The sequence below is a fragment of the Ranitomeya imitator genome, chromosome 5 (assembly GCF_032444005.1).
Source record: "Ranitomeya imitator isolate aRanImi1 chromosome 5, aRanImi1.pri, whole genome shotgun sequence".
NCBI classification, from domain to species: Eukaryota; Metazoa; Chordata; class Amphibia; order Anura; family Dendrobatidae; genus Ranitomeya; species Ranitomeya imitator.
Genome location: NC_091286.1, coordinates 297,141,318 through 297,168,147, shown reverse-complemented (window position 1 = coordinate 297,168,147; position 26,830 = coordinate 297,141,318). Strand labels below are relative to the sequence as shown.

Genomic DNA, 26,830 nt, shown 5'->3' with positions numbered 1-26,830 from the left:
TATACTGCACAGCTCAATTTTGTCTTCTCAAGAAACCGAGTGTCAGCTTCAAGTCATAAACCAACTTTAAAAAAAAAAAAGACTTTGTTATCCACAGCAAGGCAACGAGACAAAAAAGGACAAACCTTCAGATTCATCTTCGTCTCGGAATTCAACTGAACTCATTTTCTTTTTTACTTTTCCTGCATAAAAAATAAAAAAAATATTAATGGCGTGGTAGAGTGTAAATTACTGTAGCTAGGTAATACTTTTTAATAAAACCCTTTAAAAGATATGTTCATTTTTACAGCTTTTGCATCGTGTTTTCACTAATAGAAAGCTAATAAAGATTTTGCTGTGTTTTTGCTACATTTTGGGGAATAGAACAAAATTTATTGTACAGTAGGTAAATCATACATGTAAAATCGGTATCCAAAAACTAGCCAAAAGCACAACAAAAATGCAGCAAACCCTGCATTTTGTTAGCAGTATTTTTACAGCAAAGAGAGCAGTTTTGACTTAAAAAAAAATTGCAACAAAAATGCTGAGTCTGAACAAGCGTAAATAGACTCTGTACCAGAAACAAAGTTGGCCATTTTTTTTTTTAACATAAAAAAAGGCATTTTTTTCATTTCAGTAGCTATGATGTGCACAGTCATCTTCATGTCAATGCTGCAGAAAAAACACGGAGACGGGATATGGTGGAGAGTTAGAGCTGCACCCTGGAAGGGTAGACACAACCTAATTTTGTTATTTTACGTAACTGGAATAGTTTGGGGATGACTTTTTTTTATTTAAACAAAGGGGAAAACTTAACTTTTCTTTAATCGTGTTAGGCTACGCAAGCTTTCATGAGGTCAATTCAATAGAATTTTATGCCATGCAGTAAGAAAAAAAAAGTATATGTCAAGACATAGTATACTTATTGAGGGAGTCAGAGATGGTGTTTTATTTCACAGTTTTCGCTTGATACAAATTCCAAATATGCATATTAAACGCTGTTGTCCCACCACTTGCTTTCTTCAAAGCCTTAACCTGGTCAGGCATGAAATCAATGAGTTCTGCCATCTTGACCTGTGGAATGTTGGCCAACTTGGCACAAACACTTTCAAAGTACTCCACGAGAAGCAGATTTTCATCTCAGTGAGAAGTTTGCAGCTAAAGATATGCTGGTGCTCCGGGGCGGAACTGTAGACAGAGTCTTATCTTCCTGCTCCAAGCAAGAAAAACCAATGCGAAACCTGCCCACAGGCCGCCCAAAAGCACAAACATGTTCCTCATCATAAAGACAGACTTCGTTTGTGCTTCGGGGCAGTCTGTCTTAAAGGAGGAAGATAACACTGTGCTTCGGGGCAGTCTGTGGGCAGGTCTCGCCTTGGTTTCTCTGGCTTAGAGGAGGAAGATAAGACTCTGCCTACAGTCCCGCCCCAGAGCACAAGCATATAATTAACTGCAAACTTCTCACTTATTAAACAAGAACCACAAAACGATTTATTCACCCCATATATCATTTTAATCAGTTTAACACTACCAACCTGACAGTGTCTGTAGGTTACTTGGCAAAATCCTGCTGACAGGTTCACTTTAAGGCGATTAAATATATAATTCAACCTTGGGCTGCTCTTTTATCTCAATCCACTCGTCTATTTCCTGGTTTAACTTCCCATGCTACAGAGGCTGGTTTCTAGCCAGATATAAGCCAGGCCCGTTAAAGGGATTATACAATGGGTATGGAAAGTATTCAGACCCCTTTAAATTTTTCAAACTTTTTTAAATTTACCAAATGGCTGCAATGAAGCAAAATTCATCTTTTTCTCATTAACCTCTTTACCCCCAAGGGTGGTTTGCACGTTATGGACCGGGCCAATTTTTACAATTCTGACCACTGTCCCTTTATGAGGTTATAACTCTGGAACGCTTCAACGGATCCCAGTGATTCAGACATTGTTTTCTCGTGACATATTGTACTTCATGATAGTGGTAAAATTTCTTTGATATTACCTGCATTTATTTGTGAAAAAAACGGAAATGTGGCGAAAATGTTGAAAATTTCGCAATTTTCCAACTATGAATTTTTATGCAATTAAATCACAGAGATATGTAACACAAAATACTTAATAAGTAACATTTCCCACATGTCTACTTTACATCAGCACAATTTTGGAACCAACATTTTTTTTTGTTAGCGAGTTATAAGGGTTAAAAGTTGACCAGCAATTTCTCATTTTTACAACACCATTTTATTTTAGGGACCACATCTCATTTGAAGTCATTTTGAGGGGTCTATATGATAGAAAATACCCAAGTGGGACACCATTCTAAAAACTGCACCCCCCAAGGTTCTCAAAACCACATTCAAGAAGTTTATTAACCCTTCAGGTGTTTCACAGGAATTTTTGGAATGTTCAAATAAAAATTAACATTTAACTTTTTTTCACAAAAAATTTACTTCAGCTCCAATTTGTTTTATTTTACCAAGGGTTACAGGAGAAAATGGACCCCAAACCTTGTTTTACAATTTGTCCTGAGTACGCCGATACCCCATAAATGGATGTAAACCACTGTTTGGGCGCATGACAGAGCTTGGAAGCGAAGGAGCGCCATTTGACTTTTCAATGCAAAATTGACTGGAATCGAGATGGGACACCATGTTGCGTTTGGAGAGCCCCTGATGTGCCTAAACATTGAAACCCCCCACAAGTGACACCATTTTGGAAAGTAGACCCCCTAAGGAACTTATCTAGAGGTGTGGTGAGCACTTTGACCCACCAAGAGCTTCACAGAAGTTTATAATGCAGAGCCGTAAAAATAAAACAAAAATTTTTTCCCACAAAAATTATTTTTTAGCCCCCAGTTTTGTATTTTCCCAAGGGTAACAGGAGAAATTGGACCCCAAAAGTTGTTGTCCAATTTGTCCTGAGTACGCTGATACCCCATATGTTGGGGTAAACCCCTGTTTGGGCACACGGGAGAGCTCGGAAGGGAAGGAGCACTGTTTTACTTTTTCAATGCAGAATTGGCTGGAATTGAGATCGGACGCCATGTCGCGTTTGGAGAGCCCCTGATGTGCCTAAACAGTGGAAACCCTCCAATTATAACTGAAACCCTAATCCAAACACACCCCTAACCCTAATCCCAACGGTAACCCTAACCACACCTCTAACCCAGACACACCCCTAACCCTAATCCCAACCGCAAATGTAATCCAAACCCTAACCCTAACTTTAGCCCCAACCCTAACTGTAGCCTTAACCCTAACAGCAGCCTTAACCCTAGCCCTAACCCTAGCCCCAACCCTAACCCTAACCCTAATGGGAAAATGGAAATAAAAAAATGTATTTATTTTTCCCTAACTAAGGGGGCGATGAAGGGGGGGGTTTGATTTACTTTTATAGCGGGTTTTTTAGCGGATTTTCATGATTGGCAGCCGTCACACACTGAAAGCATTAAGCTACTTACTGGTAGCGGCATTTTTCGGAGGCCCATGACAGCACTACGGGAGAGAGGGGATCCGCCCTTAAGGAACAGGAAACCTACAGATACAAAAGGGCGGCACCTCTCCCATGCATCAGTTGTATTTCAGAGCCTGAGAGGACTACCGCGGTTAGTGGTACACAAACATACATTATATACATTATATACATTTGGAAACCAAAAAATCTACTATATTGTAACCAGACACCATATGTGAGATTTACATACTACACTATTTACATATCAGGAAGTGCTACCCCCACGTGAATAGGGAGGGAACTAAGGGTGCTGTCATGGGCCTCCGAAAAATGCCGCTACCAGTAAGTAGCTTAATGCTTTATTCGGACTCCCATGACAGCACTACGAGAGATTTACAGAGATGTAAGCTACCTTAGGGAGGGACTATAGTCTGCAGCACCCTTAACCCAAAGGAGAGATCAGAGGAGGACCCCAAATCCAACCGATAGTGTTTAAAGAAAGTGGAAGGAGATGACCAAGTGGCCGCCTTACATATTTGCTCCACTGACACTCCAGATCTCTCTGCCCAGGATGACGCCATGGCCCGGGTGGAATGTGCCTTTAGATTCTGCGGAGCTGGCCCCCCACCTGCTGTATAAGCTAGAGATATAGTTTCCCTAATCCATTTGGCTAGTGAATATTTTGACACTCTAAATCCTTTCCTTGGACCTTGGAATGAAAGAAACAGTGCTCCATCTTTCTTCCAATTATCAGTAGCTGAGATATACTGAAGGAGAGATCTCCTAACGTCTAACGTATGAAGCTCCTGCTCTTTAGGATTAGAGGGCTTAGGAATAAAGGATGGCAAAACTATCTCCTGTGATCTATGGAAACGTGACGCTACCTTCGGCAGATATGCCGGGTCTGGTCTAAGGACTACTCTGTCTGATAAGATTTCTGTGTATGGAGGAGCTCTGGAAAGCGCCTGGATATCCCCTATCCTGCGAGCTGAGGTTATGGCAATCAGGAAGGCGGTCTTAAGTGTCAACATTTTGATTGAGGCCTCTTGCAGAGGTTCAAAGGGGGGTTTTGTTAGAGAGGACAGAACTAAATTTAAATCCCATGGAACTGTCCTATCCTTATATACCGGTCTAGATCTACTAACTGCCTTCATAAACCTCGCTATCCAATAATTGTTTGCTATATTGCATGAAAACAGGGCACCCAGAGCTGAGACCTGTACTCTAAGGGTACTAGTAGAGAGTTTTAACTCGAAACCCCTCTGTAGGAACTCTAAGATTTGTTGTATTGGTATCCCGTCTTGGATGTCAAATCTTGAACAAGACAAGAACTTCCTCCAAGTTCTAGAGTAGATTTTTGTAGTTACTTGCTTTCTACTCTTTAGGAGTGTCTCGACTAAATTTGGAGAGAAGCCTTTCCCCACTAATAGTGACCGTTCAAACCCCACGCCGTTAAATGGAGTGCTGCCACTTGTGGATGGGAGATCGGTCCCTGAGAAAGCAGGTTCAGGATCTCTGGTAGTACCCAGGGAACCGATACAGACATTGTCTTGAGCCAGGCAAACCAGGTTCTTCTGGGCCAAAAGGGGGCGATAAGGATGACTTTCGCTCGATCCTCCCTGATTTTCCTCACCACTAGAGGTATCAGGTTCAGTGGTGGGAAAGCATAGGCCAGTGGAAAATCCCATTTTATCAGAAACGCGTCCACCGCCAAGGGATTTTCCCTGGGATTTAGCGAGCAAAAAAGTTTTACTTTTCTGTTGTTTCTGGTGGCGAACAGGTCTACCACTGGTTGACCCCATCTGCAGACGATCAGATTGAAAATGTCTTCGTTGAGAGACCACTCTCCTTGCCTTAACATGTTTCGGCTGAGGAAATCTGCTGCCACATTTTCCTTTCCTTTGATGTGGAGAGCCGTCAAAGATAGAAAATTGAGCTCTGCCATCTGGAACAATCGATCCGTGATTTGCATCAATGTCTCGGAACGAGTTCCCCCTTGCCGGTTTATGTAAGCGACTGCAACTCTGTTGTCCGACAGAATTCTGACGTGCTGGCCCTGCAGATATATGAGGAATTTTTTAACAGCCAATTCAACCGCCAACAACTCCCTCTGGTTGGATGAGAATGTTGTGAAGGGTTCCCATTGTCCCTGGACCACCATGTCCCCCATGTAGGCTCCCCACCCTGAAGAGCTGGCATCCGTGGTTATCACCCGGGACACATTTACTATCCAGGGAACCCCTGCTGATAAATTCTTTTTATCTGACCACCACCTAAGGGAATCTAGCGTGGTTGGCTCTAACGTTATTTTCCCATTTAACGCGCCTCCCAAGGCTCTGTCATGGAACAAGACTTCTCTTTGTAGGGATCTGGTGTGGAACTGAGCCCACTTAACTGCTGGAATGCAAGATGTGAGTGACCCAAGTAGGGACATTGCTTGCCTAAGTGTCATGGAAGGTGTATTAATTGCATTTAACACATAAATTTGAATTAGATCTATTTTTTCTATGGGGAGGAGACACTGTTGTGTCACTGAATCCAACATTAGACCCAGGAACTTTTGAATATTTAGGGGCTGTAACTTAGATTTTTCGAAGTTTATGATCCAACCCAGGTGTTCTAGCTTGGCTTTAGTAACCTCCCATTGTGACAGACAGTGATCTATCGAGTTCCCTACAATGAGGAAATCATCCAAGTAAGGAATTATAAGGACGTTTGATTCTCTTAAGTGTGCCATGACTTCAGCGATTATTTTAGTGAACACTCTAGGAGCAGAAGTTATTCCGAAGGGGAGTGCCCTGAACTGAAAATGTTGAATCCTACCCCCCATTAGTACTGCTACCCTTAGGTATCGTTGGAAATCAGCGTGAATGGGTACATGATAGTAGGCATCTTTCAAATCCACTACTACCATAAAACAATTGTTGAAAAGCATTTTTATTGTTGAATTGATGGACTCCATTTTGAAGGTATGTTTCACCAAAAACTTATTGAGACCCTTAAGGTTTATAATGGTCCTATAAGACATATCCGGCTTTTGAATTAGGAAAAGGGGAGAGTAGAACCCTTTCCCTGCCTGAGAATACGGCACTTCAATCAAAACATTTTTGGAGCAAAGAGTCCTCACTTCCTCTTCTAAGGCAAATTGTTCAGTGGGAGATGAGCGCCAGGGTGTTAACTGGAATTTGTCCCGTGGGGTATGGACAAACTCAAGTCTAAGACCATGGGAAACAGTGTCTTTTATCCAAACACTGTTTGTGATTTTTGACCACTCTGCCGAGAAATGCGACAGTCTCCCTCCCACCGGGATTGCCCGTCATTGGTCTTGTTTTTTGTTTTCCGTCGGGTTACGGCGAAACATGAGACCTGTGCCTCTTTTTCGCTTATCATCCCATCTGGAACGATCCCTACCCGGTGAGAAGGTCCGCCTTCCTCCCCGATTGAACCTTCTTTTGTTGAAGGGACGACGATATGGATTGAAAAGGTTAGGAAATTTTTTCTTATCATCTCCTGCCTTCTCCAGGAGTTCGTCCAGGGTAGGTCCGAATAGATACTCGCCCTTACAAGGGATAGCGCAGAGTTTTGTTTTTGCCTGCATATTCCCCGGCCAGCATTTCAACCATAGGGCTCTTCTCGCAGCATTAGAAAGACCTGCTGCCCTAGCCGCCAATTTAACAGAGTCAATTGAGGCATCCGATAAAAAAGCTGCCCCCTCCTGGATTACTGGTAACGCTGCAAGTATGGAATCTCTAGAGGCCCCCTGTTTTAATTGGGTTTCTAACTGGTCCAGCCAGACCATTATTGACCTTGCCGTGCAGGTTGACGCCACCGCAGGTTTTAAGGAGCCGGCTGCCATCTCCCAGGTTCCTTTTAGGAAGGTATCCACTTTCCTATCCAGGGGGTCTTTAAGCGTACCCATATCCTCAAAAGGGAGAGAGGATCGCTTTGCCACCTTGGCAATTGCCGCGTCCAGCTTTGGGGCCTTTTCCCAATTACCCACTGCTGGGTCATCAAAGGGATACCGACGCTTCTGCGCAGGTGGTAAGGAGCCTTTCCTCTCCGGTTTTCTCCACTCCCTGTTGATAAGTTCCTGTATCTTTTCATTCAGGGGAAAGACTCTGCGCTTCCTCTGTTCTAGGCCGCTGAACATCATTTGTTCCTTAGATAGCTGAGGCTTGGGTTCTGTTATACCCATTGTGCCTCTGACCGCTTTTATTAATTTGTCTATCCTCTCTATGGGTAAACAAAACCGGGCAGCCCTGTTAGCGCTGTGAACAACGTGGGACGCCGAGAATTGCCACGAGACTCCGGGTGGCGCCCCCTCAATGTCGCCGACCCCTCAGAGCCTCCCCTAAGCCGCTCAAGGGAGGGAAACAGTACACTCACCAAGCGCCGGCTTTGGAGATCGGACACCACCTGGCGACCGCTCCACGCTGATGAGACACTGCCGTGCAGCCCCCCAGAGCCACCGTGTCTCCTTCAGGTACCCCGCACCGGCCGAGGTAGGAGACCCTCTCGCTACCTAATTCGGCCCGGCCGGCCTGGAATCCTAGTATCTTCCGTAGGATCCAGTCCCTTCAGGAACAGGAAACCAACTGATGCATGGGAGAGGTGCCGCCCTTTTGTATCTGTAGGTTTCCTGTTCCTTAAGGGCGGATCCCCTCTCTCCCGTAGTGCTGTCATGGGAGTCCGAATAAGACGCTTTTTATTGCAAAAAATATTTTTTGCGTTACAACATTTTGAGAGCTATAATTTTTCCATATTTGAGTCCACAGAGTCATGTGAGGTCTTGTTTTTTGCGGGACGAGTTGACGTTTTTATTGGTAACATTTTCGGGCACGTGACATTTTTTGATCGCTTTTTATTCTGATTTTTGTGAGGCAGAATTACCAAAAACCAGCTATTCATGAATTTCTTTTGGGGGAGGCGTTTATACCGTTCCGCGTTTGGTAAAATTGATAAAGCAGTTTTATTCTTCGGGTCAGTACGATTACAGTGACACCTCGTTTATATCTTTTTTTAATGTTTTGGCGCTTTTATACGATAAAAACTTTTATAGAAAAAAATTATTATTTTTGCATCGCTTTATTCTGAGGACTATAACTTTTTTATTTTTTTGCTGATGTTGCTGTATGGCAGCTGGTTTTTTGCGGGACAAGATGACGCTTTCAGCGGTACCATGGTTATTTATATCCGTCTTTTTGATCGCGTGTTATTCCACTTTTTGTTCGGCGGTATGATAATAAAGCGTTGTTTTTTGCCTCTTTTTTTTTCTTACGGTGTTTACTGAAGGGGTTAACTAGTGGGACAGTTTTATAGGTCGGGTCGTTACGGATGCGGCGATACTAAATGTGTACTTTTATTGTTTTTTTTATTTAGATAAAGAAATGTATTTATGGGAAAAAAAATTTTTTTCATTATTTAGGATTTTTTTTTTACTTTTTTTTTTTTTTTTTTACACACTTGTAAAAAATTTTTTTAACTTTTTTTACTTTGTCCCAGGGGGGGACAATACAGATCGGTGATCTGACAGTTTGCACAGCACTCTGTCAGATCACAGATCTGTCAAAGAGCGCTGCAGCGTTACCAAGTGCCTGCTCTGAGCAGGCACTTGGTAAGCCACCTCCCTCCCTGCAGGACCCGGATCCACGGCCATCTTGGATCCGGGACTTGCTGCAGGGAGGAAGGTAGGAGACCCTCGCAGCAACGCGATCACATCGCGTTGCTGCGGGGGTCTCAGGGAAGCCCGCAGGGAGCCCCCTCCCTGCGCGATGCTTTCCTGCACCGCCGGCACATCATCTTTGATCGCGGTGTGCCGGGGGTTAATGTGCCGTGGGCGGTCCGTGACCGCTCCTGGCACATAGCTGACACCCGGCCGCGATCGCCTATGACGTACTATTCCGTCCTTGGGAAGTAGGGCCCACCCCACATGGACGGAATAGTACGTCTAATGGCAGAAAGGGGTTAATATTCACTCTTCACCCCATCTTGACTGAAAAAAACAAGCAAATGTAGAAATTTTGGCAAATTTAATAAAAAAGTAAAAACTGAAATATCACATGGTCATAAGTATTCAGACCCTTTGCTCAGTATTGAGTAGAAGCATCCTTTTGAGCTAGTATAGCCATGAGTCTTCTTGGGAATGATGTAACAAGTGTTTCACACCTGGATTTGGGGATCCTCTGCCATTCTTCCTTGCAAATCCTCTCCAGTTCCGTCAGGTTGGATGTTGAACGTTGGTGGACAGCCATTTTTAGTTCTCTCCAGAGATACTCAATTGGGTTTAGGTCAGCGCTCTGGCTGGGCCAGTCAAGAATGGTCACAAAATTGTTCTTAAGCCACTCATTTGTTAGTTTAGCTATGTGCTTAGGGTCATTGTCTTGATAGAAGGTGATCCTTTGGCCAAGTCTGAGGTCCAGAATACTCTGGAAGAGGTTTTCATCCTGGACATCTCTACTTGGCCGCATTCATGCTTCCTTCAATGACAACCAGTCGTCCTGTCTCTGCAGCTGAAAAACACCCAAATAGCACGATGCTGCCACCACCATGTTTCACTGTTGGGATTGTATTGGGCAGGTGATGAGCAGTGCCAGGTTTTCTCCACACATACCGCTTAGAATTATCACCAAAAAGGTCTATCTTTGTTTCATCAGACAAGAGAATCTTACTTCTCATAGTCTGGGAGTCCTTCATGTGTTTTTTAGCAAACTCTATGCGGGATTTCATATGTCTTGCACTGAGGAGAGGCTTCCGTCGGGCCACTCTGTCATAAAGGCCTGACTGGTGGAGGGCTGCAGTGATAGTTGACGTTGTGGCACTTCCTCCCATCTCCCTACTGTATCTCTGGAGCTCAGCCACAGTGATCTTGGGGTTCTTCTTTAACTCTCTCACCAAGGCTCTTCTCCCACGATTGCTCAGCACGATCGCTCAGTTTGGCTGGACAGCCAAGTCTGGGGAGACTTCTGGTGGTCCCAAACTCCTTCCATTTAAGGATTATGGAGGCGCCTGTACGCTTAGGAACGTGGAGTACTGCAGCAATTCTTTTGTAACCTTGGCCAGATCTATGTCTTGCCACAATTTTGTCTCTGAGCTCCTTGGCCAGTTCCTTTGACCTCACGATTCTCACTTGGTCTGGCATGCACTGTGAGGTCTTATATAGACAGGTGTGTGCCTTTCAAGTCATATCAGTTTAATTAACCCCTTTACCCCCAAGGGTGGTTTGCACGTTAATGACCAGGCCAATTTTTACAATTCTGACCACTGTCCCTTTATGAGGTTATAACTCTGGAACGCTTCAACGGATCCCAGTGATTCTGACACGGTTTTCTCGTGACATATTGTTCTTCATGACAGTGGTAAAAGTTCTTTGATATTACCTGTGTTTATTTGTGAAAAAACAGAAATTTGGCAAAAATTTTGAAAATTTCGCAATTTTCCAACTTTGAATTTTTATGCAATTAAATCACAGCGATATGTCACACAAAATACTTAATAAGTAACATTTCCCTCATGTCTACTTTACATCAGCACAATTTTGGAACCAACATTTTTTTTTGTTAGGGAGTTATAAGGGTTAAAAGTTGACTAGCAATTTCACATTTTTACAACACCATTTTTTTTTTTAGGGACCACATCTCATTTGAAGTCATTTTGAGGGGTCTATATGATAGAAAATACCCAAGTGTGACACCATTCTAAAAACTGCACCGCTCAAGGTGCTCAAAACCACATTCAAGAAGTTTATTACCCCTTCAGGTGTAAATTTTTGGAATGTTTAAATAAAAATGAACATTTAACTTTTTTTCACAAAAAATTTACTTCAGCTCCAATTTGTTTTATTTTACCAAGGGTAACAAGAGAAAATGGACCCCAAAAGTTGCTGTACAATTTGTCCTGAGTACGCTAATACCCCATATGTGGGGGTAAACCACTGTTTGGGCGCATGGGAGAGCTCGGAAGGGAAGGAGCGCCGTTTGACTTTTCAATGCAAAATTGACAGGAATTGAGATGGGACGCCATGTTGCGTTTGGAGAGCCACTGATGTGCCTAAACATTGAAACCCCCAACAAGTGACACCATTTTGGAAAGTAGACCCCCTAAGGAACTTATCTAGATGTGTGGTGAGCACTTTGACCCACCAAGGGCTTCACAGAAGTTTACAATGCAAAGCCGTAAAAATAAAACAAATTTTTTCCCACCAAAATTATTTTTTAGCCCCCAGTTTTGTATTTTCCCAAGGGTAACAGGAGAAATTGGACCCCAAAAGTCTTTGTCCAATTTGTCCTGAGTACGCTGATACCCCATATGTTGGGGTAAACCCCTGGTTGGGCACACGGAAGAGCTCGGAAGGGAAGGAGCACTGTTTTACTTTTTCAACGCAGAATTGGCTGGAATTGAGATCGGACGCCATGTCGAGTTTGGAGAGCCCCTGATGTGCCTAAACAGTGGAAACCCCCCCAATTATAACTGAAACCCTAATCCCAACGGTAACCCTAACCACACCTCTAACCCAGACACACCCCTAACCCTAATCCCAACCCTATTCCCAACCGTAAATGTAATCCAAACCCTAACCCTAACTTTAGCCCCAACCCTAACTGTAGCCTTAACTCTAGCCCCAACCCTAACCCTAGCGGGAAAATGGAAATAAATACATTTTTTTTATTTTTCCCTAACTAAGGGGGTGATGAAGGGGGGTTTGATTTACTTTTATGGCAGGTTTTTTAGCGGATTTTTAGGATTGGCAGCCGTCACACACTGAAAGACGCTTTTTATTGCAAAAAATATTTTTTGCGTTACCACATTTTGAGAGCTATAATTTTTCCATATTTGAGTCCACAGAGTCATGTGAGGTCTTGTTTTTTGCGGTAACATTTTCGGGCACGTGACATTTTTTGATCGCTTTTTATTCTGATTTTTGTGAGGCAGAATTACCAAAAACCAGCTATTCATGAATTTCTTTTGGGGGAGGCGTTTAAAACGTTCCGCGTTTGGTAAAATTGATGAAGCAGTTTTATTCTTCGGGTCAGTACGATTACAGCGATACCTCATTTATATCATTTTTTTTATGTTTTGTCGCTTTTACACGATAAAATTTTATAGAAAAAAATTATTATTTTTTCATCGCTTTATTCTGAGGACTATAACTTTTTTATTTTTTCACAGATGATGCTGTATGGCAGCTCGTTTTTTGCGGGACAAGATGACGCTTTCACCAGTACCATGGTTATTTATATCTGTCTTTTTGATCGCGTTTTATTCCACTTTTTGTTCGGTGGTATGATAATAAAGCGTTGTTTTTTTTTTTACGGTGTTTACTGTAGGGGTTAACTAGTGGGACAGTTTTATAGGTTGGGTCGTTACGGACGCGGCGATACTAAATATGTGTACTTTTATTGTTTTTTTTTATTTAGATAAAGAAATGTATTTATGGGAATCATTTTTTTTTTCTTTATTTAGGATTTTTTTTTTTGCACATGTGGAAATATTTTTTTTTTTACTTTTTTACTTTGTCCCAGGGGGGGGACATCACAGATCGCTGATCTGACAGTTTGCACAGCACTCTGTCAGATCAGCCATCTGACTTACAGCGCTGCAGGCTTACCAAGCGCCTGCTCTGAGCAGGCACTTGGTAAGCCACCTCCCTCCCTGCAGGACCCGGATGCCGTGGCCATTTTGGATCCAGGCCTGCTGCAGGGATGGGAGGTAAGAGACCCTTGCAGCAACACAATCACATTGCGTTGCTGCGGGGGTCTCAGGGAAGCCCGCAGGGAGCCCCCTCCCTGCACCGCCGGTACACCGCGATCATGTTTGATTGCGGTGTGCCGGGGGTGGTCCGTGACCGCTCATGGCACATAGTGCCGGATGTCAGCTGCGATAGGCAGCTGACACTCGGCCGCGCTCCCCCCGTGAGCACGACCAATCGTGCTGGATGTACTATTCCGTCCTTGGGAATAAGGCCCACCCCACATGGACGGAATAGTACGTTCAATGGCAGAAAGGGGTTAAACACAATTGGACTCCAATGAAGGAGTAGAACCATCTCAAGGAGAATCTCGAGGAAATGGACAGCATGTGACTTAAATATGAGTGTCTGAGCAAAGAGTCTGAATACTTATGATCATGTGATATTTCAGTTTTTCTTTTAATAAATTTCCAAAAATTTCTACATTTGTTTATTTTCAGTCAAGATGGGGTGCAGAGTGTACATTAATGAGAAAAAAAATGAACTTATTTGAATTTACCAAATGGCTGCAATGAAACAAAGAGAAAAACGTAAAGGGGTCTGAATAATTAAAGCAAAGAGGAAAAGGAGCATTTTATACCAAAATATGAATTTTATTAACATGAAATACAAATAAATTAATAAAAAAACAGAATCATAGTGCCGATCACATTCTTGTGTTCAACGCTGATCACTTACGCCAGGGTTTCTGTGTAAATCCCGCAAAAATGTAAATCAGATTAAACCCCCGATGGAACCACAATGAGGCAGATGGAGGCACTTCGTACCATTTGGCAAATGCCAGAAGGACCTGTCTGGATGTGGGCCACCTTGTGTGCTACATTGTTATCAAAATCTGCATCCTCAAGATACCAATACTGTTAACAGTTGTGATGGAGCACAAAGTCGCTGGCTCCGTCACTTGCCCCAGCAGGCCATGGGTGTCCTTTTTTGCAGAGACCTGCCGGAGGCCAGCACCAAGGACAACATCTGCAAGGAGTTTGTATGTTCTCCCCGTCTTTGCATGGGTTTTCCTCCTCTGACATACCGATAGGGAATTTAGATTGTGAGCCCCATTGGGGACAGTGATGATATGTGTGCAAACTGTAAAGCACTGCAGAATATGTTGGCGCTATGTAAAAATAATAATAATAATTAACAGGTGACATGCAATGACGTCACTGCATTTCGCCACCAGCATCCACTGGCTGCAATGAAACAAAGAGAAAAACGTAAAGGGGTCTGAATAATTAAAGCAAAGAGGAAAAGGAGCATTTTATACCAAAATGTGAATTTTATTAACATGAAATACAAATAAATTAATAAAATACTTGTTTTTATCAAGTACGGTAGTTTGCACCTGTGCCGCTCCTAGCCTGTATCAGTGGAGGCCTGCTGCATCCTGCTAAGTGTGCATTTGTCATCAGACAGGGTTTTGGGAAGGCCGTATCTCATGGTATGTATTTTTTCTGAGTTTTTTCTATGTTAACTGTGAGATGGACCATCATTGCATATAAGGGAATGTGGGGTGGACTACCATACTATATGGAGAATTGTGAGTTGGACCATCATACTATATAGAAGGCTAAGAGATGAACCCTCATACTACATGGGGAACTGTTGGGGGTACCATCAAACTACATAGGAGCTGTGAGGTGTACCATCTTAATATATAAGGAGCTGTGGGTTGTACCATCATACTATATGGGGGGTGTTGGGAGGAACATCATACTATATGGGGGCTGTGAAGTGGACCATCATACTATATATGGGGCTAATGAGGACCATCATACAGTATTGGAGCCATTGGGGAACTTCGTATGGGGGATCTATCATACTATGTGGGGTGGTTGTGGGGGACCAGCTTACTGAGTAGGGTGGTTGTGGTGGCCTCATACTGTGTGGGGTGGCTGTGGTGGAAATTATACTGTCTGGTGGTCTATGGGGTACATTACACTATTTTGGAGGCTGTGGTGATCATCATACTGTATGACATGGTTATAGGGGACATCATACTATATGGAGGTTGTGAGGTCATAGTACTGTATAGGGAGCTTTGTTGGACATCATATTTAATATATGGGCCTGTGGTGGACATCATACTGTGTGGGGGTCTGTGGTGGATACCATACTGTATGGCAGTCTGTGGTGACTATCTTATTGTGTGGGGTGATGTGGGGCAATCATACTGTGTGGGTCATCATATTTTGTGGGGGCTTAATACTGTAGGGGGCCATGAACGAGGTATCATAGTGAGTAAGACCACTTAGGGGCTTCAGTACGGGCAAAATAACTGTCTAAGGGCCAAAATAACTGTCTAAGTGCGGCAATACATTTCCTTCTATGTTTCTTAAACTGTTGGGAGATATGATTTATGCTCTTCTTTGACTGTGACGTGATAAGACTTTTTCTATGGGGCCTGTTATTTTTGTTTACGCCCTTGCGCAGAAGCATTATTACAATACAGAGGCATTGAGGGTCTTTATTATAAGGAGGTACAATGGGGGAATTATCATTTTAAGGGAAGCAAGGAGTCATTATTATCAATATAAGAAAGCACAGGGTATATTTTTGTTATAAGGAGGTACAGGGTCATTATTATAAGAGGTCACTGTGGGCATTATTAAAGGAGGCACATTTGAATTACAATAAAGTATCACAAATTGAGGTTTGGTAGAGGCGGTAGTATGTGTGGAGAGTCATGGAAAATCAGTGAATTGAAGAGGTTTGTATGTTACATTTTGCAGGGATGAGTTTTGGATGGAAGCAAATCATGGTGGTCTGAACCAAATGCAAAGGAAAGGGGAAAATGAACAACAATTAGCGAGATGTAACTGGTGAGAACCTGCTCAATATACACATATATGGTCTGCAGAGCACTGGTGTAGATATATTACCATTATATTGTCACTGTATGGCAGTAATATCAGTCCTAGTATAGGGGTTTTGGTTAAAGAAGTTGTCCAAGCTTGAAGTTAAAGTCTCCAGTGACTATATGACTGCAAACTTCTGAATCCTCACAGGGCTTGCGTGCTGTGAGGACTCTCCGATGCTGGGAGTTGGTGATCAAAAAAATCTAATGGGGCTCTCAATTATTGCAAGTTTTTAATAGCATTGGTCTTTTTATATAGGCTAAAGGCACTTTTGGGGCCTCCTAGCCTCCAGGGCCCGGATGCAATTGCAACCCTTGCACCTACTGTAGTTACGCCCCTGATCATGTTATGAGATTTGCATACATGTGGTCACGTGCTGACTAGACGTGCACGGCATCCCTCAACACAAGTGAAATCAACAAAGCCGAGTACAATTAGTCAAAATGTGGCCGGTGGTGTGAAAATCCCATACATGCGGTCACATGATGGACACTCCCAATGCCAACACTGGAGAATCTTCACAGTGTGTGCTATGAGGATTCAGATGTTTGATGTTACATAGACTTTAACCTCAACCCCTTTAACAATCAGTATGGTGGTATTATGAATACTGCATAAGCTTGTAATATTTGGTTATGATTTATTAGTATTTGTCATATTGCAATCATTATTCTTATATAATTATTTAATCTTATATAGCAATATTATTGGATTATAAATACTGGTCTAGTAGAAAATGTTGATTTCCCAAAGGCAGGATAATACTAGTAATATATCCCCATCTGGGAGTCGGTGGCAGGCAGAGCATGGGCCTGTGTGATTTCAAATGCCAGGGCTGAATTTCAGTCCCAGTCCGTCCCTGGTTTGGCGTCTGCTCTGTTGGTATCCATCTTTTTAGATATGTACAGATCTGTGGTCGCCCACGCTTGTGCTCTAAAAAGACACCTAAAATGATGGGACACCGTCGGAACACAAACCAGTCCAACACGACTCCAGAGTGACTATCTGCCTCAAAAGTGAGTGGTTCCTTCGGGTGTTTTGTCTGAATTGCAGTTTTGGGAAATTTACAAGGAAACCCTGACGTAAACACTGAGCGGAGAGAGCAGGATAAATGTGAGCCAAGTCTTAGGCTGCCGTCACACTAGCAGTATTTGGTCAGTATTTTACATCAGTATTTGTAAGCCAAAACCAGGAGTGGAACAATTAGAGGAAAAGTATAATAGAAAAATATGCACCACTTCTGCATTCATCACCCACTCCTGGTTTTGGCTTACAAATACTGATGTAAAATACTGACCAAATACTGCTAGAGTGACGGCAGCCTTATTCTGATTTTTGGAAGGTAGAATGAACAAATAGACAGCAGTACAAGAATAGCTCTTATTTTTCTGGCATTCCTCGTGCGGTATAAGTGAAAAGGTGGGTTTATTCTTTGAGTCGGTGTGAATACAGAGATACCAGATTTATACTAGGTTTTTTAGGTTTTGCTGCTACCACACAGTAAAAATACTTTTTATAAAAAGTTGATTTTTTTTCGTCACCATATTATGAGAGCTGTAACTTTTTTTTATATTTTGGCAAATAGAGCTGTACGAGCACTTATTTTTTGGAGGACACACACAATATTTGGGACACACAATATTTTTTGATCGCTTTTTATTTAGATTTAGACACAGAATTAACAAAAAAACAGCAATTCAGGTAAGGTATTGGTTTTATTTTTTTATGCCATACACTATGCGGTAAAAGTGATAAGACTATTTTATTTGTCAGGTCAGTAAGATTACAGCGATGCTAGATTTATATTTTTTTAAGCTTTGCTATTTTTAAACACTAAAAACAATATTTTTGATCCAGGGAATTAGTTTGATTGCCGTATGTGGTGTCGGGAAAGAATTTTTTTCCCCAATGTGGAGCTTAGTATTTGCCGCATGTTTTTTGTTGCCTTCCTCTGGATCAACATGTTAGGTTAGGCTATGGGTTGAACTAGATGGACTTAAAGTCTTCCTTCAATCTTAAATACTATGTTACATTTTACGAAAATGAATTTGATATTGCATCATCATATCATATTTTTTTGCCGAATTAGCGCTACTTGTTTGCGGGACAGTTTGGCGTTTTCATTTATACGATATTTTTTTTTACATAGGGCTTTTTGATCGCTTTTCATTCACTTTTTTGTGAATCAGTATGCTGAAAAAAGCAACATTTTTGGCATTTTTATTTTTTGGGCGTTTGCCATACGAAATAAATAATGTGCCAGTTATCTAGTGCAGGTCATTATGGACGCGGCGATACCAGTTATATATTTGGTTTTTTTTGTTTTATCACAAGCGCTGTGTTTTTTTGTGGCAAAATGGCTTTTGCGATTTGTGTGCGCTTTTTTTTTTTTTTTTTTAACTTTTTCACATATTTAGTTTCACTTCTTTTACGTAGTCCCAATGTGGGACAGGTATAGCTTTTACTTTGATAACTGATGTAATAAACTGTAGTTCATGAAAGCAATCAGTGAGTTACTGACAGCCTGTGAGACCCAGCTTATAGGTAGATCTCACAGCTATATGACCATCAAATGACCTCAGGGTGTCATGGTGACCATCGGCACCAGCGATGCTCATGGTTGCAAAGGGGGTCTTGTGACCCCTTACAACCATTTAAATACCGCAGTTGAGATTGACAACAGTATTTTAGGGGTTAATCGGCCACGTTCTGCGTTATACTCTTATTCCTCAGAGCCATTAACTATTTTACCCCCCAGGGTAGTTTGCACGTTAATGACCGGGCCAATTTTTACAATTCTGACCACTGTCCCTTTATGAGGTTATAACTCTGGAACGCTTCAACGGATCCCGGTGATTCTGACATTGTTTTCTCGTGACATATTGTACTTCATGATAGTGGTAAAATTTCTTAGATATTACCTACGTTTATTTGTGGAAAAAAAAAACGGAAATTTGGTGAAAATTTTGCAATTTTCCAACTTTGAATTTTTATACCCTTAAATCACAGAGATATGTCGCACAAAATAATTAATACGTAATATTTCCCACATGTCTACTATACATCAGCACAATTATGTAACCAAAATTTTTTTTGTTAGGGAGTTATAAGGGTTAAAAGTTGACCAGCAATTTCTCATTTTTACAACACCGTTTTTTTTAGGGACCACATCACATTTGAAGTCAGTTTGAGGGGTCTATATGATAGAAAATACCCAAGTGTGACACCATTCTAAAAACGGCACCCCTCAAGGTACTCAAAACCACATTCAAGAAGTTTATTAACCCTTCAGGTGTTTCACAGGAATTTTTGGAATGTTTAACAAAAAACGAACATTTAAGTATTCTTCACACAAAATTTACTTCAGCTCCAATTTGTTTTATTTTACCAGGGGTAAAAGGAGAAATTGGACCCCAAAAGGTGTTGTACAATTTGTCCTGAGTACGCTGATACCCCATATGTGGGGGTAAACCACTGTTTGGGCGCACAGGAGAGCTCTGAAGGGAAGGAACGCCGTTTGACTTTTCAATGCAAAATTGACTGGAATTGAGATGGGACGCCATGTAGCGTTTGGGGAGCCCCTGATGTGCCTAAACAGTGGAAACCCCCCAATTCTAACTGAAACCCTAACCCCAACACACCTCTAACCCCAATTCCCAACCCTAACCATACCCCTAACTCCAACACACCCCTAACACTAATCCCAACCACACCCCTAACCCCGACACACCCCTAACCCTAATCCCAACCGTAAATGTAATCCAAACCCCATCCCTAACTTTAGCCCCAATCCTAACTGGAAAATGGAAATAAATACATTTTTTAAATTTTATTATTTTTCCCTATCTAAGGGGGTGATGAAGGGGGGTTTGATTTACTATTTATAGCAGAGTTTTTTGCAGATTTTTATGATTGGCAGCTGTCACACACTAAAAGACGCTTTTCATTGCAAAAAATTGTTTTTGCATCTCCACATTTTGTGAGCTATAATTTTTCCATATTTTGGTCCACAGAGTCATGTGAGGACTTGTTTTTTGCAGGACGAGTTGACGTTTTTATTGGTACCATTTTCGGTCATGTGAAATTTTTTGCTTGCTTTTTATTCCGATTTTTATGAGGCAGAATTACCAAAAACCAGCAATTCATGAATTTCTTCTTTTTTTTTTTAGGGGGGGGGGGGGGGGGGGGGGGAGGGCGTTTATACCATTCCACGTTTGGTAAAACTGATAAAGCAATTTTATTTTTCGGGTCAGTACGATTACAGCGATACCTCATTTATATCATTTTTTTATGTTTCGACGCTTTTATACGATAAAAACTATTTTATATAAAAAAAATTATTTTTGCATCGCTTTATTCTGAGGACTATAACTTTTTAATTTTTTTGCTGATGACGCTGTATGGTGCCTCGTTTTTTGCGGAACAAGATGACGTTTTCAGCGGTACCATGTTTTTTTATATTCTTCCTTCTGATCCCGGGTTATTCCACATTTTGTTCGTCAGTATGATGATAAAGCGTTTTTTGCCTCTTTTCTTACGGTGTTCACTGAAAGGGTTAACTAGTGGGACAGTTTTATAGTTTGGGTCGTTACAGACGCGGCAATAGTAAATATGTGTACTTTTATTGTTTTTTATTTAGATAAAGAAATGTATTTATTGGAAAAATATATATTTTTTCTTTATTTAGGAATTTATTATTTATTTATTTTTTTTTACACATGTACATTTTTTTATTTTTTTTTTAACTTGTTTACTTTGTCCTGGGGGGCATGACTATATAGTGTCAGATCGCTGATCTGACACTTTGCAGTGCACTGTGTTAGATCAGCGATCTGACAGGCACTGCAGGGAGGCTTCCCGGAGCCTTGTTATGATCTGGTGGTTTAGGAACAACATGAGACAAGCTCTGAAGGAGGTAGTATCTGTACTGACCGCAGACTCTGAACCTAGCAGCGCAACTAGAAATAGCCGTGGGGGGTACCTGACGCTCCCTAGACCCCTCGGCACAGCCTAAGATCTAACTTACCCTAAAGATGGAAACAGGAAACCTATCTTGCCTCAGAGAAAATCCCCAAAGGAAAGATAGCCCCCCACAAATATTGACGGTGAGAGGAGGGGAAAATAACATACGCAGAGATGAAATCAGATTTTAGCATAGGAGGCCAGTCTAGCTTGATAGATAGGACAGGAAAGGATACTGTGCGGTCAGTATAAAAACTACAAAACAATCCACACAGAGTTTACAAAATCTCCACACCCGACTAAAGGTGTGGAGGGTAAATCTGCTTCCCAGAGCTTCAGCTAACAAAAAAAATCCATAATGACAAGCTGGACAAAAATAGAATGCACAGAACAATAAGTCCACAACATGTGGACTGAAAAGAGCAAAGCCAGAACTTATCTTTGCAGAACTGGTCAGGAAACCAGGAGAATCCAAGCAGAGATGTGAATCCAGCCAGAGAACATTGACAAGTGGCATAGGCTGAAGACTAGAGCCAGGTTAAATAGCAGAGCCAGGAGAGATGATTAGTGAAAGCAGCTGCTAAAGCTAAACCCAAGGAGCGGCAGTTCCATTCAAAACCCCCAGAGGGAGCCCAAGGGCAGAATTCACAAAAGTGCCATTTACAACCACCGGAGGGAGCCCAAGAACGGAATTCACAACAGAGCCTGCTCTGAGCAGGCACTTGCAAGCCACCTCCCTGCAGGACCCAGAAGGAGCCCTGCGGCCATTTTGGATCCGGGGCCTGCAGGGAGGAGGAGGTAGGAGACCCTCGAGGCAACGCGATCATATCGCGTTGCTCCGAAGGTCTCAGGGAAGCCCGCAGGTAGCCCCCTCCCTGCGCGATGCTTCCCTATGCCGCCGGAACGCTGCGATCATGTTTGATCGCAGTGTTCTGGGGGTTAATGTGCCAGAAGTGGTCCGTGACCACTCCCGGCATAGTGCCGGATGTCAGCTGTGATAGTCAGCTGACACCAGGCCCCGATCGGCCACGCTCCCCTCGTGAGCATGGCTGATCAGTGATGACGTACTATCCCGTCGGTGGTCATATGGGCCCATACCACCTCGACGGGATAGTACATCATATGTCAGAAAGGGGTTAAATGGCATTCTGGTGGTCGTTAAGGGGTTAAAGGGAACCTGTCACCCCCAAAATCGAAGGTGAGCTAAGCCCACCGGCATCAGGGGCTTATCTACAGCATTCTGTAATGCTGTAGATAAGCCCCCGATGTAACCTGAAAGATGAGAAAGAGAGGTTAGATTATACTCACCCGGGCGGGCGGTCCGATGGGCGTCGCAGTCCGGGGCCTCCCATCTTCTTACGATGAGGTCCTCTTCTTGTCTTCACGCTGCGGCTCCGGCGTACTTTGTCTGCCCTGTTGAGGGCAAAGCAAAGTACTGCAGTGCGCAGGCGCTGGGCTTCTCTGACCTTTCCCGGCGCCTGCGCACTGCAGTACTTTGCTCTGCCCTCAACAGGGCAAACAAAGTACGCCGGAGCCGCAGCATGAATACAAGAAGAGGACGTCATCGTAAGAAGATGGGACGCCCTGGACCGCGACACCCATCGGACCAGACCGCAGCAGGAATGCCCCTGGGTGAGTATAATATAACCTCTTTTTCTCATCTTTCAGGATACATCGGGGGCTTATCTACAGCATTACAGAATGCTGTAGATAAGCCCCTGATGCCGGTGGCCTTAGCTCACCTTCGATTTCGGGGGTGATCGGTTCCCTTTAAACGTGTGCTGTAAACAAAGCAAATAAAAGGCAACAAAAGGTGCAGTGAGCAGGAGATTCATGAAATCGCATACATTTTTCATGGATAGTTAAAAGCAGCAGATTTTCTGCACAAAAACCGACGTAGAGAAAACTCAGTATTTTCTCTAGTTGTGATCATGGTCTAAGGGTTTTTACCCCCTTTCAACTTTCTTTACTCACACATCACAGCTCCGTTAAAGGGAACCTGTCACCTGACTTTGGCGGGCTCTGTTAACGGTCCGATGGGCAGTGTTTTCTGTTCTTTCATGCACCCCTTCCTTTCCCGCCGGCCGGAATATTGTCTTGAATTTGATTAGGTGTCCTCCGTAGTACACGCGTGCGCAATGCGATCTCGCCTTGTGCACGCGCAATATGCTTTGCCCGACCACGGGCAAAGCTGAAAAGCATTAGTGCGAATGCGCCGGCGCTCTATGTCCCAGCAGTATTTCGCTGTGTTCCGGGACATAGTGCATTGGCGCATGCGCACTAATGCTTTTCGGCTTTGCCCGCAGTTGGGCAAAGCATACTGCGCAAGGCGAGATTGCATTGCGCACGTGTGTACTACGGAGGACACCTAATCAAATTCAAGACAACATGGCGGCCAGCGGGAAAGGAAGGGGTGCATGACAGAACCGAAAAGACCACCCATCAGACCGTTAACAGAGGCCGCCAAATTCAGGTGACAGGTTCCCTTTAAAGAGGTTGTCTGGGACTTACACTGATGGCCTCCTTAGGATAAGTCATCAATGTCCGATCAATGGGGGTGCGACACCCATCGACCTCGGTGATCAGATGATCCTGGTGTCAGCTGAAACTGCACAGCGCCATCGACGGAATAGTGGTTGTGACTGGGTACTGCAACTTCATCCCCCTATTCAAATCAATAGGGTGTGGATGTGGAGTACCAGACTGCAGCCACCATTCCATCAACAGAGTTGTGCAACTCCACACCTGGGCACTGCAGTTCTCGCCACTACTGACACTGAAAACAGCGGATTGGGGGGTGTCGCACCCCCAACGATCACACACTGATGGTCCCAGACAACCCCTTTAAGTATAATACAATCAGCTGGTACTCTGCCTCCTTGAGTCCAGTACTACATCTTTGTAGCTGTAGTGGTGATATCACGACAACAGCGCTGCAGGCAATCACCAGGGAAAGCGGATCTGTCATTTTAGATGGCGCAAGCCACTGACTCCAATGATTGGCTGCAGCGCCATTGTCACCACTGCAGCTGAAGACGCAGCACAGCACCCAGGGAAGGTGAGGATCTGCAGATGCGATTAGTTTGAACGTACCATGAGGTGTAAGGAAAGTTGGAAGGGGGACGGTGACAAAATCATGGCTGTTGGTAACTATGTGCCAAAGGAGAGCTCGGATTTCTTGGCATGGGCAAGTATATTAAAACATGCACAAGTTTCCATTACAAGAGCAGCTCAGGAGTCAGGCTCGCCACACCAGTAGCCAGAAAAAGGCATCTCCTGTAGGGGCAATGGCAGAAAGTTACTCAGAGTCACCGGAGCGGCAGTTCGCGGGCCATGACGTCACCGCGGCAGTGTGTGAGGTGACGCGCTGTCTCCTCATCCCTGCACCCAATGGCGGGCTGTGTGGGGTCTTTCTGCTCGGTGGCTTTGCTTCTGGCTGCAGCTAGGAGAATCAGTGTGCACATCCTGCCACCCGTGGAGCCGCGTCACCCCCGTGTTTCACGTCGCGCTCCCACTCACCTCATAAGGGGACCAGTCAGCTGTGAGGCTGCGTGTGTGCTGTGGACTCCGTTATAGAGGCTCGGCTGCCTCAGCTTGGTGTCGGGTGCTTGCCCCACTGCCTCCCCCGGCGTGCCTTTGTGTGCTGCGTGTCCGTGCGCTCTCGCGTGACGTGACGGGACTCCGCGTGTGTCATTTCCGCAGAAGGACACAGAGAGACCAAGGCTGCGGTGGGAACAGCCCCCTGCCCCCTCTCCACTCAGGCGAGACACGGCGGGGGATGGGGAACCACTTCTCAAGGACACAGTCACGCGGAGATTGCCCACTGGAGGGTGAACAGCAGCCCCGGAGTTACACGCAGCTCTCACGTGACTCGCGGCAAACTTTCCTCTCAGAAGCAGACACACATCTTCTGGCCTCTCTGAATGGGCTGGATGCCCCGCGCAGGACATGGAGCCCTCAGACAGCCTTCATTTCTATACATTCTGTGCTCCCATTAGCTGCCAGCCTTCTCCTGGCTCTGTAGCTAAATAGTGGATGGAGACCAGGCACCTGTGCACCACACTATACTTTTACTATAAAACAAATAATAGAAGTCTGGTAAGTTTAGCTGTGCAGTCCGCCTCAGACGTTTTTGACCACCCACCAACCACACCCCCTTCAAGAAACCGAGGCTCCCACTTCTCAGCATCCCACTTTCAGACGAGGCTGAAGTTGGTTTCTTATTCGTTCAGTTTCTTATTCGGCAATTTTTTATTTTCTGTTTTTTATAGGTTTAACAACAAAAAATAGGCATCACAGTAATAAAAGACAATGCAGTGAGGTGCCCTGATGTGAATACACTTAAAAACGGCTACAAAAACAGTAAAACTGGCACAAAAATGGGCATCAAAGTGGGCGCTCTAGAAAGGGTTAAATGCCTTTGGGGCACTGATCTCACACTGCAGACATATAGAACAGGGTGCCCCACATCAAAACCAGTTATCTCCAACCTGACCCAAATAGGTTCTGGGCATCAGAATTGGCATCAAAGTTGGCAGTCAATTTTGGCCATTTGAATAAGTAACTGATGTTTTTAAGGGGTTAAATGCCTTTGGGCAACTGATCTGACACGTAAAATACACAAATATTGATGCCCTGCAACAAACCCAGGTCCCTCCAGCCTGGATCAAATGGCTTCTGGGCACCAGAACTGGCATCAAAGTGGGCAAACGGCCCATTTTCACAGATTTGAATAAGTAACTGATGTTTTTAAGGGGTTAAATTCTTCTGGGCCACTGATCTGACACTTAAAATACACAGATAGTGATGCCCTGCATCAAACCCAGGTCCCTCCAGCCTAGCCCAATTGGGTTCTGAGCACCAGAACTGGCATCAAAGTGGGCAAACAGCCCAATTTTGCACATTTGAATAAGTAACTGATGTTTTTAAGGGGTTAAATGCACTGAATATCAATCTTGAATTCGATTCATAGGGATCTTGACTTCTAGCTTTTGGTAAAGATCTTGGCATATTTTATTGGTTGGTCAATGTTCTTCCATCCTTCTCTGCTGCTCAGGCTGCCCAACACCAGCACAGGACTATTGCCAGTGCACGGCACCTTCTGGACTCATAAAGTAGACAGTGAAGGATTTTCTCACATGCACACCCGAGTTGGACGGCCTTCCCAGACCCACGTTGACCACTGGATTAAATACTGGCTGCTCGTACTCCACATCTACGTCAGTGTTGTACTCACGAGCGTAGTTGTGGAGTACACAGCAAGCCTAAGGCCGGCCTCACACTAGCGTGTTTTACGGACGTAAGAGAGGTGCTGAAAATACGGATTGCATACGGTACAATGCTTCTCTATGGCCCAGCTCCTATCAGCTGTATTTTACAGATCCTTATTATACGGTGTTCTATGGCCGTAGAAAAACGCAGCATGCTGCGTTTGTCACTGTATTGCGCAAAAAATACGCCAATGAAAGTCTATGGGGGGTCAGAAAAATACGTATTATACACGGACCAACAGTGTGACTTGCGAGAAATATGCAGCGGTGTTCTAGCGAAAAGCCGGCAATTCAGTGCAGTGTACAGTAAAATCACACTGACAGGTTAGAATAGAATAGCTAAAATAAATGTCTACACATAGTATAGGGGTATATATATATATATGTCAGTGAGACACATATATGTATATATATTCATATTTCATACAGCGCTAGATAGCTTAAAAGCCGGTAATTCAATTGCCGGCTTTTGCTATCTCCTTTCCAAACCCGACATGATATGAGACATGGTTTACATACAGTAAACCATCTCATATCCCTTTTTTTTTTTTGCATATTCCACACTACTAA

The 26,830-nt window shown here is 43.6% G+C and overlaps 1 protein-coding gene across 2 annotated transcripts in view; it reads right to left on the bottom strand.

Moving 5' to 3' along the window:
* The window catches only part of BEND3 (BEN domain containing 3), a 46,210-nt gene extending 21,141 nt beyond the window's left edge, over positions 1–25,069 (bottom strand). The window contains exons 1-2 of one of the 2 annotated variants that reach the window (XM_069726277.1): positions 24,510–25,069; positions 126–182 (exon numbers count right to left, since the gene is read on the bottom strand). In XM_069726277.1, coding sequence (XP_069582378.1) covers positions 126–165 — 40 coding nt within the window. In that variant the 5' untranslated portion in view covers positions 166–182; positions 24,510–25,069. The remainder of the gene's footprint in view (positions 1–125; positions 183–24,509) is intronic. The other variant, XM_069726276.1, reaches the window with a different exon arrangement.
* Positions 25,070–26,830: the final 1,761 nt, after the last annotated feature.